The sequence below is a fragment of the Pieris brassicae genome, chromosome 4 (genome assembly GCF_905147105.1).
Source record: "Pieris brassicae chromosome 4, ilPieBrab1.1, whole genome shotgun sequence".
Classification (NCBI taxonomy): Eukaryota; Metazoa; Arthropoda; class Insecta; order Lepidoptera; family Pieridae; genus Pieris; species Pieris brassicae.
The window spans coordinates 7,769,759-7,786,334 of record NC_059668.1 but is presented as its reverse complement, the minus strand read 5'-3'; the positions used below and the strand labels follow the sequence as shown (position 1 = coordinate 7,786,334).

At 33.6% G+C, this 16,576-nt stretch overlaps 1 protein-coding gene across 1 annotated transcript; it reads left to right on the top strand.

Moving 5' to 3' along the window:
- Positions 1 to 970: 970 nt before the first annotated feature.
- Positions 971 to 16,237, top strand: LOC123708869 (sulfotransferase 1E1-like). The gene is made up of 7 exons (XM_045659808.1): positions 971 to 1,215; positions 9,453 to 9,587; positions 10,823 to 10,922; positions 11,575 to 11,894; positions 13,812 to 13,906; positions 14,239 to 14,398; positions 14,783 to 16,237. Exons 1-7 carry the CDS (start codon positions 1,134 to 1,136, stop codon positions 14,917 to 14,919), a joined length of 1,029 nt encoding a protein of 342 aa, XP_045515764.1. The 5' UTR covers positions 971 to 1,133; the 3' UTR covers positions 14,920 to 16,237.
- The last annotated feature ends 339 nt before the right edge of the window (positions 16,238 to 16,576 follow it).

Sequence of the window (16,576 nt, the reverse complement as noted above, 5' to 3'; positions counted from 1 at the left end):
TGGAAGTTACTCGTCGCGTGTGCATTATACGCCATGTTCGTGACTAGAAGGGCGATTTCATTATATAAAATTCTAATTGACGTCCGAACCGCAAGTATGTTCATTACGACTAATACGCAAACCAATTATAAGTTGACTATTGACTTTTGTGAGCTATCAAAATATCTAATGTATTTATAAGATATTTTGTATTCGAGCTAAGCACTGTTTAATCTTAATTTATTTTAATATAAATTTTTTTGGCCGACTATGGTGTTGTCCTGTAGTTAACATGTATTAATAAATATTGAATATTTAGTAATAGTAAGTTAAAAACTTTTTATATAAGTATACTAGCGAACCCGACAGAGCGAATTTCTTCTATAACTTAAATGATATTTATTTTAAACATAATTTAACTAAGAAAGTAGATCGATACAATAATTTTAAATATTTCAAAAGAAAACTTCATACAATAATTAAATTGTAATTAGTAAAACTTTATCGTTTAGTTAATTGATACAAACGACAAATGTAATTTATGAGAAGTATGTTTTCGTGTAATTAATGATATTTTTATGAACTAACTTGATTATTTATTATTATTGTATTAGTAAATAAAATAAATTATTTTAATTATCTATTATTTATTCTAAGAATATTAAAAATAGCATCGAGCGTATACGACTTAGATCGTCAATTCTTAAAACGCCGGCAATGCGCGCGCGAGTAAGGCACGGACACTAGGGCGACAAACATCAATAGATCCTCTTGCCCATCATAAAAATTTTACCCACCCTACAAAACAACTATCTTAGCTGCTACAGGAAATAGTAGGGAACGTTTTAGTCATTCCTACTAATAGGGTTTTCTTAATTCGATGGATAATGACGAGGCAAATCAAACCACAACTTTTCCTTCCTTCACGTATAACCATTTTGACGTCACCGCGTCTTACTTATTCAGAACAAATTTATAACTCACCTACACAAGTCGTGTAAAAAATTGTATTATTCATAGACAAAACTAAATAATTGCTTGTATGAAAATTGGTGCTATCGGTACAATCGATGGTAGATTAGATATTGATTATTAAAGTGCAGGTAGTCAGGTTGTGTTCGACAGTGACATATACGACAGTGGTGGACAGAGCTATGGCGCCATGGCGTGAGTTACCTTATGAAATCCGCGATGTGTCGCCGGAAGAGGATAAAATTATCAAGAAGTGTTTGATTGGTATGTTTGGTGTATAATTTGGATGTTGTTTTTCAGCTGAGGAGAGATATTTAAATGATTTTGTTAAGTTATATATAATTTGAATTTGCGAAATTGTCCAGACATATTTTTAAGTGTAAAACGATCTGTGTTAATGTTGTCGGTAACCCGCAATTATTATATGAAATTAGCTACGTTTTTAACATTAAAGTGCCCTTAATATTCATTTTTCTAAATGATTACGCCAATTCCCGAGTTTATAATGAAATTTAAGTTAAATAATATAGGATTAGTTTAATGACATAATTATTTGCTTGCTCCTAGTTGTGTGTTGTTGTCCATTCTCAACTTATTATGTGAAAGTTAAGCAGTTTTTACAATCAAAAGTAGTCGCACAAACAGCTTCTCTAGTTAAATTTACAAAGCGATTTTAAGTAAATTGAGCTTCTATTACGTATTATATAAGATAATTTTTAAAAACATTTATAAAATAAAATAAAACACATGCAAATATCGATATCGACTTGAAAATGTAAATCATTTCAAAGGCATTTCAGAATTTCTTACCTCCTATGTTTTTTACATTACCATTTAACGATTAATTACCGTGTATAACATATTGGCGATATCATATAGTAAATAACTAAGTAATGAAAAATCTAAAATGTGACATACATTCATAAGATGTACTCTGGCATACCTTTAATCTGAGATTAGATAATAGTCTTACATTACATAAAGCTAATAATCTGTTTATTGCATAAGTATATCACATTTATCAATATATTCACTTAAATATAAGGTTCTGTGAGTCAAATTCTACGAAATTTAAAAATATTTGTTTCGCCTTATGGAAAAATGGCAGCTTCAAACGGCTGTGTCGTTATTTGTCTCAACAATAACATTTAACTAATATTAGTGAGTATTTAAATACCATTGTACGTAACATATAACATGTAACATATAACGTTATATAACATATAACGTACATATTTGTATACAAAATTTGTACTATTGAACGGCTAGTAATACCCATTTAACATTTTAGAATAGGTAAAAGCGACATTGTATGTAGGTACGTAGTAATTCTTATCACGTTTTATTCTTATATGACAGTAGATAAGAAAACTGTAAGAATTAGTTAAAATAACCATTAAATCCAGAAAGATTAAATTGTTCATCTATAAATTAAGTTTGGCGGTAATTTTTAAAGGTTTCATATAAATTACTTTGAAGAAAAATGTCTGTCTTTAATGTTTAATAAAAGCTTATAAGTAATAAATAATAAGTGTGTGTAATAATAGGTCATGTCACTCTAATATAATTATACCGTTGAAGAAATTAACAAGAAATTGAGTCTTTTGTTTATGTGATCGTGTTTTTGTTGTTTTGTTGCATTTTTTTTAATATTCCTCAAAACAATATGACGATTTTTAGCATAAGACAGTTCTTACTGTTAGTTTATTTGATTTGCCAATATTGCTAGATCTATAAAATAAAAACTGTTCAATATTTGAAACTAATAGTGATTCCTTCGTCATTATTATTAAAGAAAATTATTAGTATGCAGCCGACCGATAAAAAATATTGTTGATATATAATTCTGGAGAATTTTATAATTTAATTGACTGAATTTATTTATCTTATCGTTGATTTTTGGACTGGGTAGCTCTATGTTCTGAAAGCCAGTAGATAGTTAACGCAGCGGTTAAAAATATGTAGATTAAATTAATGGTGTCTATGGTTTTCGCGAGTAACACATAAAACTCCTTAACGCATACTCTTCTGCTGCTTTCATAAAATCTAAGTCGCTCTATTTGCACTCTTTTAACTATAATTTAGTTAGTGTCTACTCGTTCTCTTAGTTTGAATCGAATCGTGTTAACGCTGAAATCGAGTTCTGTAAGCAATGTAATAAATTTGCATTAGGAAATTTTATTTACGTCAAATTATAATGGTCGTCTTTATAATACTTAATTTCTACAAAAGAATCCTCTAACATTTTAGTTATTATATATGATCTCCAACAAATCATTTGAAAGGTACAAACGTTTTTTTTTTGTAACAGGCGGCAACCAGGCAGGAGGCTCACCTGACGTTAAGTGATACGGCCGCCCATGGACACTCACATTGCCAGGAGGCTCGCAAGTGCATTGCCGGCCTTTTAAGAAATTGTACGCTCTTGTCTTGAGTGATCCTTATTCGGATTGGTTCGGAAATACTTCAGTGGGCAGCTGGTTCCACATAGTGGTAGTGCGCGGCAAAAAATTGCCTTAAGAAACGTTCAGTTGTGTAACGATCGAAGTTGAGGTGATACGGATGGTATTTTGTATTTTGCCTTGACGTCCGATCATGAAACTTAGCTGCAGGTATTAGTCCGAACAACTCCTCTGAACACTCTCCGTGTTAAATGCGGTAGAAGATGCAAAATATTTTTTTTTGGTACACTGCTATATCGATGTTTAACAAAGAGGTGTTATATTAGAATAGTCGAATTTGTTGAATGTATCCTTGAAACATATTGCCAAAATTCGGTATCGCATTATCAGTAATTTATAGATAACGTGACTAACGGTGATATTGAATAAATAGTGCTTGGTTATCACTGTGAAATATAACAATACTTTACACATTTAACTGAATAAAAATATTTGAAGTCATTTCAAACCAAATGTCGTATCGATGATTTACCGAATCTTTTAAAACATTCCGGGAGTGTATGACGTATCCATTTAGACCGTTCATTAATGATGTTGAATGATAACAATAACCTTCTGTGTGCCGTTAATAAATATCGCTAATTTGATTAAATTATGACCTCGTACAATGTTATTAATTCGTTTTTCTATAAAGTAATACAAAAATATTCGAAATATTCGGATTGATATTGTTTGACGCGCATACTGCTTATTTTTTAAAACTAAGGGTTATGTCAAAAACCTATTACATTTTGGCCTAGATCTCGTAGCGCCGCTTATATGGTTTTTTCCTGTCTAATTATCTGTGGTTTTACCACAGTGCACGAATATATTTATCTTATATATTTTGATAAGATTAATGTTATTTATATGATGTTCGCGTGTTTTGTAATTCTTTACAAAGGATCGCCTAATATTGCATCAATGCGTTATTGCTTTAGTGACGTAAAACCTCATTTATTCAATTCTAAAAAATTACTTGAAAAGAGGTTTTATATCGAAAAAAAAATATTTAGAAATCCCAATGACATAACCGTGACGTAGACATATATGTATGAATCACTAGGCCGATAGGGTATCGTGTAGATAAGAATCGGAATACCTATATAGTATTATGAAAATATATTTAGATACAGAAAAACATACATAACGGCTGTTTTTATATTACTTAAATAACTTACTTAAATAGAAAATTATCGTAATCTTCTTATATTAATTATAATCGGAGAATAATTTGACATTCCTATTGTTCCCTTTGGAGGTATTACAGGTACACTACCACAGGGACCAAAATGTTTAATTTGTTTTAGTTTTCTAATAATCTATTTTTTATAATTATTATTATTGTGTAGGTTAAGAATATTTGGAATACTCTATATCTGTGTATTATTAAACATATTTCCTATTTGACTGTATTTGGGTAAATAGATATCACAGCTATTGTGTATTAACTCCTTTAGTATTATTTTATTCATAACTTATGAGATTGTCTAAGCATACCTGAGCATCGCTTAGTTCTTTACAAAATTTAGTAGATATGCGTTTTGAAAGTTCTAGCCACTCTTCTCCCCAGAAAACCGGATGAGCTTTAACCTCTAAAACCACCTCGTACCAGCACAATATCAAAGAAACCCTCGGGATCGCATTTGCATTCTACCCGGACATTTCTAGGTGTCTGTATTTGTACATAACATAAAGAATACACTATAAAATTGGGCTTAATTAAAGTAATTGTATCAATTTCAATACTCAATACTCAAGATTAAATATTAGATAACAAAGTGTGAATTGAATTAAAATTAGTACTGATGTACTGAAATTATTTGAAATGCGTACTACTTATATGAACAGTTATAATATTAGGTCCTTACATATGAAATTGGCGTTTTGTCGTACTGGCCACTTTGACCTCAAATACCTCTTCTTTGATTTGGAATTTCAAATTCAAATTTGTACAGCTATTTATTTACTCATGTATTTGTGCTTCGATGACCGTCATTCATTTGTTTTTTTCTGTTTGCGTCACTCATTTTACAAAATGGAAAACTTAAAGTATCGCATTATTTACGAGTACGAGTTCAGCCGTGGCATTAGTGCTGCGGAAACGACTCGAAGGGTGAATGATGTGTATGGCGGTCATGTTGCAAAGAAAACACAGTTCGTTTTTGGTTCCAACGTTTTCGTTTTGGAAATTTCGACCTGCAGAACAAGCCCCGTGGACGGCCTGAGACCCAAGTTGATAATTAAGTATCGAAGGATATTGTGCAAGCGGATCCATCGCAAACCACGTCCGAGTTAGCTGCAGGCTGCGGTGTTAGTGATAAAACTGTTTTAATTCACTTGAAACAAATTGGGAAGATTAAAAAGCTTGAAAGGTGGGTACCTCACAAATTGACTGAAGCAAACCGGTAAACGCGCGTCGACTGCTGCGTTACATTACTGAACCGGCGCAATAATTAAGGTATTTTAAACCGAATCATTACCTGTGATGAAAAATGGATTCTTTACGATAATCGGAAGCGCTCAGCGCAATGGTTGGATCCTGGCCAGCCAGCCAAATCCTGCCCCAAGCGAAAATTAACCCCAAAAAAGTTACTAGTAAGCGTTTGGTGGACTAGTGCCGGTATTGTTCATTGCAGTTTTCTCAAATCTGGCCAGACTATTACGGCTGATGTCTATTGTCAGCAATTGCAAACCATGATGGAAAAGCTAGCGGCTAAACAACCTAGGCTGGTCAATCGCTCCACGCCACTGCTACTTCACGACAACGCTAGACCACACACTGCACAACAGCTACCAAATTAGAAGAGCTTCAATTGGAATGTCTAAGACATCCTCCGTACTCCCCGGACCTTGCTCCAATAGATTACCATTTTTTTCGAAATTTGGACAACTTCTTGCAAGGGAAAAAATTTAACTCTGATGGGGCAGTCCAAATCACCTTCACAGATTTTATTGATTCCCGTCCGACTAGTTTTTTCAGTAAAGGGATCAATGAACTACCTATGAGATGGCAAAAGTGCATAGAAAACAATGGTTCATACTTTGATTAATTAAATATATTATATTTAAAAATATTCGACTTTTTGTTCCTCCCATACAAAACGCCAATTTCATATGTAATGACCTAATAAGCTGTATATATGCTCCTAAGTGTTACAAAGATCAAATTAGACTTTCTCAAGCATACACATCGGTCATTATGTGTCTCCTTACAGATTATATTGAATAAGTGTATGTCCAGTGGCACTTTTCCTGACTGCTGAAAATTATCTTATATATAACGCCTATCTTTAAGGGTGGTGAAAGGGGTGATGTCGAAAATTACCGACCGATTTCAATACTTTCTTCAATCCCTAAGGTCCTGGAAAGATTAGTTCACCGACACATTTATTCCAGCCTAAGGCATGTTATTATAGATCAACAGCGTGGATTCACAGCTGGTAAATCTACTTTCTTTAACCTCCTTGTTTTTACTACATTACCAAAACAATGACTTGGTCGCTGAAACGAGAAACTTCCATAGCTTCTTGTTCCGTGCCACTTGCCCCCATTCTCTAGCTTACAGCTGCCGCAGGTCCCCCTCCACCTTATTCATCTATCGATATCAGTTCTCACCAATTTGCCTTCAGGGATTTGGCCGCCTAGGGCATGCCAACGTAGCCACTAGTCTACCCTTGTATTACTTAAAATAAGTAGGCTGGGCTACTAATTCTTTTACAAAGACGAGGCTGAAATTGGCATTCAGGCATTGGTCTTCTCTACTTGATTTGATGGTGCTCTATTGTTAATTTAATTAAGTTCTTTTAAGGCACATGAGAGTACTATAAGTGAATGCCGTAGAAGAACTAAACTCCCAGACCGCCCGCTTATATGCCACACATTTGAGTTTGGCAATTTGGGAAATCGCATCTATTTTTTTGGGCGACTTCAAGCTCATTAGTTACGACTAGAATTTTATGCGCAATTAGGACTTACGATAATTTATAATTCATTCTTATCAGCTAAGATATTTTCTGCCTTAAAAGTGAATCGAAAATTAGGTCTGTATTACGACTTCCTTATTAATTGAACGTCGTAACTGAACCACTAGGAGTTTTATTTTAAGGGTGTCCTTTTTGCTTTATATATTTTCAAGAAAATTATCAATATAAACAACATTTTCCATAACAAAATATCAGATATCAGAAAACAATTTAAAAGATATGTCAACATTATATCATTCAAGACAAATATTTTTGTTTTGATAAACGTACTTAATTTAGATTTAAGGATCATTAGCACTTAATGTACTGCCTTATCTTCTTGTTGCGAAAATGAATAATTATAGATAATTATTTTATGTACTTGCTTATGTTATTAAGATAATATAATTGTTAACAACATAACGTCATCAAGGGTCTTTATAATGCTGAAACTGAATTCAGGATTATAGGTTATATAACTGTAAACTGTCGTAAGAAAAGTGCTTCTTTTTTGTTTTTATTTAATATTCGAGGGGTAACGCATTTCCAAGAGTGGCGCTGGTCAGAAAACGGTGGCAACAGATAGTCCACTACAGGTGCTTACCGACGAATTCAGCCATAGGATAGAAGCACAGTTCTTATTGGCACTCTGAAGACAAACTTTCTACGACCTAAATTGACGCTTGCTGGCTTGGATTTAAAAACCGTAGCCTAACTGAAAAATAAGCTATACGAAGAAGAAAGAGAGACTGACGTTCCCCCAGTGTATCATAACTATGAGAGCAAGAGAGACGGACGTTCCTCCCGTGTATCATAACTACGGGAGCAAAAGAGATGGAGAACGACGCCAGAGCCGCCAACTACGAACTAAACTGGGGGTACACGAAACTCTTGTAGACTGCGCTTCTATATCTCCTACGTCACAATTCGTTGCCCCGACGCTCAGACGTGAGCTGCCGATTGAAGAGAGATGTTATATAATATCGCGGTTCTATTACCATGAATGAAAATTTGTACATAAACCAATCATTCTAGTTATTCGTGAAAACCGAAATAATTTCCATGCAGTAATTTTTGTATTTATCGCGAATCACATCAGTCTGTCACGAAGTTAGAAATACTACTGTTTGGGACTTTTTTGCACTGTCAAGCTCTACAAGTTCAAAGACCCCTACAACCACACAAATTTCAGCTTTTTATAATATTTATATAGATAAATATAAATATTACATGTAAATAATATAAAAAAAACTTTAAAGAGCTGGGAATCCTGACATAGGTATATTTTTACTTAGATGGGTTCCCAAACCTTACACATAGTAATGCATATGTACTTATAATGAATAAAAATAATTTTATTTTTAATTTTTAAAACACATTGAGCACAAAGTTATACTATTTGGGGACTAGCCCCCACTCTAGGGACATACTTAGTGCCTAGATATGTGGTAAATATTAAGCGATACTTAACGATAAATGGTTTTACTAGACAAAATCAACTGATAATCTACTCATATAGATTATACTTGCTTTTATTTTAAAAAAATAATTGACGTTTGCACGCACACTATTTGACTTTCATTGATCATTTCTATTTTATAAATCAGAATGTAAAATCTACAGTTGGAATATATGTGAATATGTAAGCACTATGTATGTCCATAACGTTTAAAGAACTTTTTTTTCTTCTTTATACTCATTATAATCCACGACGCTATCAGCCGTCCTAATTTTAGTCTTCTAGGCTCATTCTGATATGTATCTTTAATGATAAATAATTTACCTGTTGCATTGTTTTTTATAACATCATTTTATATTTTTGAATTGTGCTTTACAGCGTGCGTGGGCACGGCGATACAAATAGCTTTTATCCGGTAAAAAAATTGTTTTCTTTCAATGTCAACCAGAGACAATACAATTTGTTTAAGTGGTAATAAAATAAGTTCTAAAATGACTCATTATTGTGGAGTTGTTTTTATACATTTTACACACTTTAATTAATTTTCAACAATCAAAATCTTAGACGACAATTAATTGCTCAAACTAAATTATATATTATATCAGACGCAAAAATAGAACTGTATATTTTTTTCAGGTTACACAAAAAAATTTATCAAATGTGGCAAGACTGGGTATGTGATGCCCGCTGCATTTAAAAAGCACGCTGAATACATCTACAACTTTAAGGTCCGGCCAGATGATATTTGGGTCGTCACTTATCCTAGATCAGGTCAGTCTTCTCTTCAATATAAGTTATCTCCTTGGAATAAAGGTTAAAAAAAAAACTCTATACATCGAAGATTATTCCCGTAAGTACGAGCTCTTCTCAGTAGATCCCATTGATTTTGTTAACTTGTTTTTAGCCATATTGTGATCTTATATAAACAAACATGTACCTTTCGTTCATTTATTTTAAAAATTATATAACGAAAAATCCAGATCTTCAGTAAGATTGATACCGAATATTATAACTTTAAATTTGAAGATTTAAAAGCGCTCTTCAACAATAATAATGCATCTAAAACTTCAACATACTGAAGACTGACGTATTCAATTATACGGCTGATGAAAATATAATAACAATTTTTTTTGTACTTTTTCGTTTTCACTTTAACTATGAAAATTATCTTTTGCGGTAGTCAAAACCAGTTTTCTGTAACAACCGGTAATGATTCTTATCCCAATCTTAATGTAAGAGCTGTTACAGCGATCTCAAGATTGCGACATCAGAGCATGTAGTTCTCATGTATGTTTTTGTTAATGAAAAGAAATATGTAGAACCAAATGCAAACAAAAATTACGGTTTGGATATTTTCGCTATGGGAAATAATAAAGTACCAGTGCATGAAAGTTCAACAATAATAGAAGCATTCAAAATATCTCCAGTGAGACATATTAATAAAATTAAAATCAATTTATATAAGTAATAACACATGACTTTACTATTAGATATAGTATTAAAACTTAATTAATATATTGGACGTGAATGTGTAGACAACATGATATACGTGTTGTCGTTGCGCCAATCAGGCACTTAATAACACTTCAGTTATATTGCTTTATCGAAGTGACTTGGTAAAATCCGTTGATTTAGATAAAGTTGATAGCGAGAGCTGAAACCAATGAATTCCGTGGTGACGATATCAACGTTATTAACAGTTATCAGTATGGTTTTGTGCAAATTTATTAGTTTACTCATCCCAAAGTAAACGCTATAGGAATTTTATTAAATATATGAAGAAACACATGATTGTGTGTGATGGCATAGAAGGCTGAAGAAAAAGTTTCAACCCCATTAGTGGACGGTACAAGGGCTTGTTTGATATTACAAACCGTAATATCAAACAAGCCCTTGTACCGTAAATATTTATATTTAAACACATGAATGTAATTCCAACTAAAGACCTTTGTTGAGATGAACTTCAATTTACGTTTAAAATATCTTAAGGAGTTTTATAATTTCAGGAACAACATGGACTCAAGAAATGGTGTGGTTATTGGAAAATGGATTGGACTTTGAAGCATCGCAAAAATCTCCTCTATATGAACGGTTTCCTATGTTAGAGTAGGTATTATTTCATATGTATGCATAATTTTTATTTGTAGTAATAAAGTTTTATGTTGGTTAGATAATATTACTTAACGCTCTTATTATGTGTATAATTTCTCAGGTGCCTTACAAAATACTTAGGCATTGTTTTTGATAACTAATTATAATTTGACATTTTATACATTGTTTTTTGTAACTAATTAAATACGCTTCAATACAATTAGATTATAATTAAAAATTACGAATGTAATATAATAAGATGGATTAAGATTTTTACATATAAAATATTAGGCAGATACAAATTCAGTCTGAAATTAGGACACTGCGAAAAACGCTTTAAAATGAGTATAAATGCGGTGTTGAATGACGACTGATATAACGGTTACTACATTATATTACTGTACCAGTATTTGACCTTATGTAAGTTAAGAAAACCTAATAATAATAACTGAAAATTTAAAAAAAAGTTTAGTCCCAATATGTCCCAAGGTGGCAATGTACCTGTAACGCTGGCAGCATTACCTCGCTGTATTGTGATACTTATTTGTTGAGCGAGGAAAGCACCAGCTCTGGGGTCAATGGTACTTCAAGAGCACGTCCCACGTTCCGAGAGTCTACTCCAAAGGGAGCGAAATCTAAAAGAACACTTATATTTATTTCTCTACAGATTAACATCACAAATACCGGAGGTGGCGTTCGAGCTGATTAAGATAAACTTCATGAATCTAGCAAATTTTCAAGGGTTGAACAAGGCGGTAAAGCGGCCGAGTTGGAAGGATATAGATGAGGCACCATCACCTAGATTAATCAAGACCCATCTCCCATTATCGTTACTCCCACCAGATCTATTAAAGGCAAGAGTCATCTATGTAGGTAGAGATCCAAGGGATGTTGTGGTATCGAATTATTACCTTCATAAAATGATTATGAAGAGTTTTATGAGAGGATCGTTTCTACACTTTTGGGAGGCGTTCCGGCGGGATTTACGTAAGTTTCTTAAAATGTATTTATTTTGTTTATATTTACAAAACCATTTTAATTTCATAAAAGAAAAAATAAATCAATGGCGCTACAACCTTTATAGGTCTGGGCCTCAGATTTCTGTATCTGTTTCATGATCATTTCTTATTCTAATCGGCAAGTAGGTGATCAGCCTTCTGTGCCTGACGCACGCCGTCGACTTTTTAGCTCTAAGACAAGCCGGTTTCCTCACGATGTTTTCCTTCACCGTTCGAGCGAGTGTTAAATGCGTACATAGAAAGAAAGTCCATAGGTACACAGCCGGGAATCGAACCTACGACCTCAGGGGTGAGAGTCGCACGCTCAAGCCACTAGGCCAACACTGCATATTAGTTCCATACTGTTAAAAATTGTATATCAAATAAAAACAAAACTAACACCAGATTCGGTTATTATACTCTTGGCCTACGTTAGTTATTGTTATGTCCGTTTCTTTGTGTTCTGCAGTTTGGATCCCCTTTTTGGTAAAGGCTCCTCCTCAAGTTTCCATCTGTTGTTAGCTTCCTCCCCAGAAAGTTATGTCGTCTTAAAATATATGTCGGAGAAACACCTTCCCCAGTGACGTCATCAACAGTGGTTGCAGATTTGGTGGGCGTCATGAGGGTAAAGCGCGAGCACAAAACACGACGATTGTAGTTTTCACAATATTTTATTTACACTGATATTTTATGGTAGTTATTTAATAATAAATTATAAGTTTTAAGACCGAGCAGTGAGTTCAATGCACCAATCTAGCGACAAAAACTCAGGGATCCAACTCGATCCGTCTCCACCTCAAAAAGGCCCCGTAACAACCAACGGACTGGCCTATATATAGATGGCGCTTCGACCCCACTCGAGTGCTCTGCTCTCATTGGTCGTTTGTTTAATAACGATTACAATCTTATTAATTAGAAAAACGTAACTAATTTTAACTAAAATCACCAATTTGTTACCAGAAATATGTTTTAGGTTTTATAATATCGTAAAATCGCGTATTAAGTTAAATTAAGATTAATGCAATCTGTTTAAATGATAAAGAGAATTTAATGTGTTATTGTACAATCAAGAAGCAACTCGTTGAATGGCTTCCTCCGACATATATATATCCTTAATATTGTAGACTAGCTGTCTTCGTGAATTTCGTTTCATACCAACACATAGAAAGTTTTGCTACGCGTTTGGTTTTAAGGTTTTTCCATTTTATCTTAATTCGCTTCCTTCCTCAGAGTGATTATGCTCTTTTTACGATTAATTTTTATTTGTTCAGGTGGTCATATATAATGGTAATATATCTGTAATAGAATAGTAAAAATTTACTAGTACTGAAATGGTTTACTGGTAACGGGATTTCCAGTGAAAATTATTTTGGTTTAGTATAGATGGAGGTTGGGTTAGGTTAGATTGCCTTAAACATTAATTGCAACCGCAGGCCCGGTGCCACCTAAAAAGTGCCCAAGTGGGGAAGCAGGGGTTCATGCGTTCAGAAAAAATAGTGGTGATCAATCCCTAAAAGTACTGGACCCGATCTCCCTTAGCTATTTGTAAAAGCGTAGGGGCCGGTCTCTGAAGGATACTTGCTGTGTCAAGTATCTTCACAAACCAACAATGGGATTGAAGAAGTGGATCGCATGTCGGGAAGCGGATAAGCTTCTGCTTTTACTTTTACTCTGCGTTACCGCATCCCGAATAAGGCGATTGTTGGTGGCGCCATAGGGTTTTAGTGGGTACGCACAATCACAAGTCCCACATAGTCCTCCCACAATAAGCAATGCATTTCCCCAAATAACAAAAAAATATTCATTGCCTTGTGCAAAAGTTTTGACCTAATGTAATAAATTATAATATTTTAATTATAAGTATTATTGTGTAAGAGTTTTTCTATAAATTAGCGTTCATTTTCAGTACCTGGAATGCCAGTTATATCTCACACAAACGAAGCCTGGAAACAGAGACATCATCCGAATCTCCATTTTTTGTTTTATGAAGACATGCTTCAGGTAATATTTTGTCACTATAGGATCTTCTTCGACGTACTTCAAGAAAAAAGCTTACTGGTTCTTATAAAGCACGCCTTTTCTATAATAATAAACAAGCGGCCTTATGACTTGACATTAGATGAAGCTAAATTACCCACTACTCTAATAAAAAGACAAACTATAAATGTACCAACATATTTTAATCTGAGATATTTGAACTACTGATATTGTCAATGCAAAATGTCGTACAGGTGAATGAAAGTCTTATAAGAAAAACTGTTTGACGTTTAGAGATGAACGAACCCAGTAAATCAGACATCATTTATACAACAGTCTATATATTTTTCTTTTAGGATCTACCAAAAAGCATACGCGGCGTCAGTGAATTTCTACCAAGGAATGTAACCGAAGAACAAGTGAAGAAGCTTGCAGAACATTTAACGTTTAAAAATCTTAAGAAGAACAAGAATGTTAACAATTCAACTGACAGTGATATACAATTTATTAGAAAAGGTAGCAAATTATATTGATTTTCAACGATCTAAGGCAATTGCTAAAACTCAGAACATTTAGGCTTCGTTTAATTAAAAGTTATTGGGGTCCGAAAACAATGTTATTCACCTTTTGAATTTTGCACAGCAAAATATATAGAATTGTCTTTTGTTAACATGGCTTTTACACATTAAGAAAACACTTTTTAAACGGATTGAAGCTATATATTATTATTATAAACTTATAATTAGCAGAATATAATTGGGAGAAGATAAAGGCAGAAAAATATACTATATATTATGCAATAATTATTTAAATTTGAATTATGCATACTGAATGAATCTATGTGAAAAAACTTCGGGCTGCGGTACTAGAAGTAAAATGTCATAATTGGAATTATTTCAGGTGAATCCGGCGGGTGGAAAACACATTTCGATGCGAAAATGGAACTACAGGCTGAAGAATTTATGAATGAAAGGCTAAAAGGTCTAACTTTGAAATACCCAACATATGTTCTAGACGATGAATGTTCAAGATTGTAAATAAGAAATGAATTATCTAAAACACATGTCTGATACAAACGTAACTTCAGAGTTACGTTACGTATGGAGTCCAGACTCCATATATCTTTACGGGTCTTTTCAATAGAGACGTTGTGTTGTGCGAGTTGTCGTCATCTATATTAGTCTATATTTTAGTTAAGTTTGCACAAAAAGATGACAACAAACAATGGTATTGTGGTGACACTGCAATATACGCTACAAATCACTGTGATGATGTCATACCCTGAAACGCACCAACGAAATTATCCCGACTGTACACGACAACTTAGCCATTGAGGCTTTCTAGCAGCCGAGTCGGTGGTTAGACTGGTCGAGAATCCTTCCTGTAGATTAGAGTAACTCAACTTCAACATCCTTCCGTGTCGTATAGCTAAACGAACTCTTCCGTGTCAATACGGAACACATGGATAAAAACGTAATGAACGTTATCGTTATAAATAAATATATAAAGTTGAATGGGACCATTTCTGAACATGACAAAATTTGAGGGTAGTTTCAAGGAATAACGCATGGACAAAGATTACTTTTCGTTAATGTGCTAAGAACTGATTGGTGATAGATTTTGTCTTTTTTTTCATATGAAATTATTTTGCGTACTTATAGGGGTATCTATCCCTATCCCTATCGTAGTATAAAATTGTAACATGCGCTCGCGCTTCGTCATGTAATTATTCTCATTCAAATACAATAACTGCTAATTGTCTGTCTCAAAGCATCTGTCTTACCCGTTTAAAGCAATAGGAGACAGGTTTTGTAAACTCGATACAAGAAAAGAAAAAAAAATTGCACGAATAATTGTCTAATTATTCACGAATAAAATAAATATTATTTAATTAAACAGTTGTTTTGTGTCAATATTAATTTTATAAATGTTGTATATTTTACAGAGTTCAGAAATAACTATTTAGTATGGCATTCAAACGCATTTATTTAAATATTTGTACAGGCCTTTTATTTGTTTGGCCACGAATCTGTGGATTTACGCACTGTTTCCAAGGGAAATTTCGCCTCTGCTCCCTCTAAAGATTTTTAAGAGACTAAACGTCACTGTGTCGTTTTGAGAAGGCCATGTCTAAATGGTTGAGCTCTGGGCTAGATGATGGCGAGTATTCAGCTCTTATAAAGTCCGGAATGTTGGTTTCATGCCAGACTTGGGTAGTCCTGCCTGCTGGAATGTCCACGGTATATTTTAAAAAAGTGTATTGCTGAGAGGTTTCACAACATGACCTAAGACTGTATCTTAATACACTTTGGCTAATGTTTTCACTAGTTTTTTTTACAAAAATGTAGTTTCGTGACCCTTTGATATGGCACTCCAGACCATAACGGACGCAGGATTATGACCACGTTGTAACTTTCAAATCACTTGAGCAGCTTCTTTAAAACTGTGAGCGTACACTTTCTCATTTTGCACGATCTCTGCAATCCTTTTTTCTTTAGCACCCCATTCCATATTGTAATTGATAATGAACTCGAAAAAATATGTGAAATGGCGCAAAATCAAAAGAAATTTTTAAAATAATATAATATAAAAGTTTTTATGTTTCAGTATTTATGGCCAGACTAGTTATAAACTCGTATGTCGGAGTAATATCGACACTCCATCTATATGGCCCATCTATCTAGCCGGATAGGG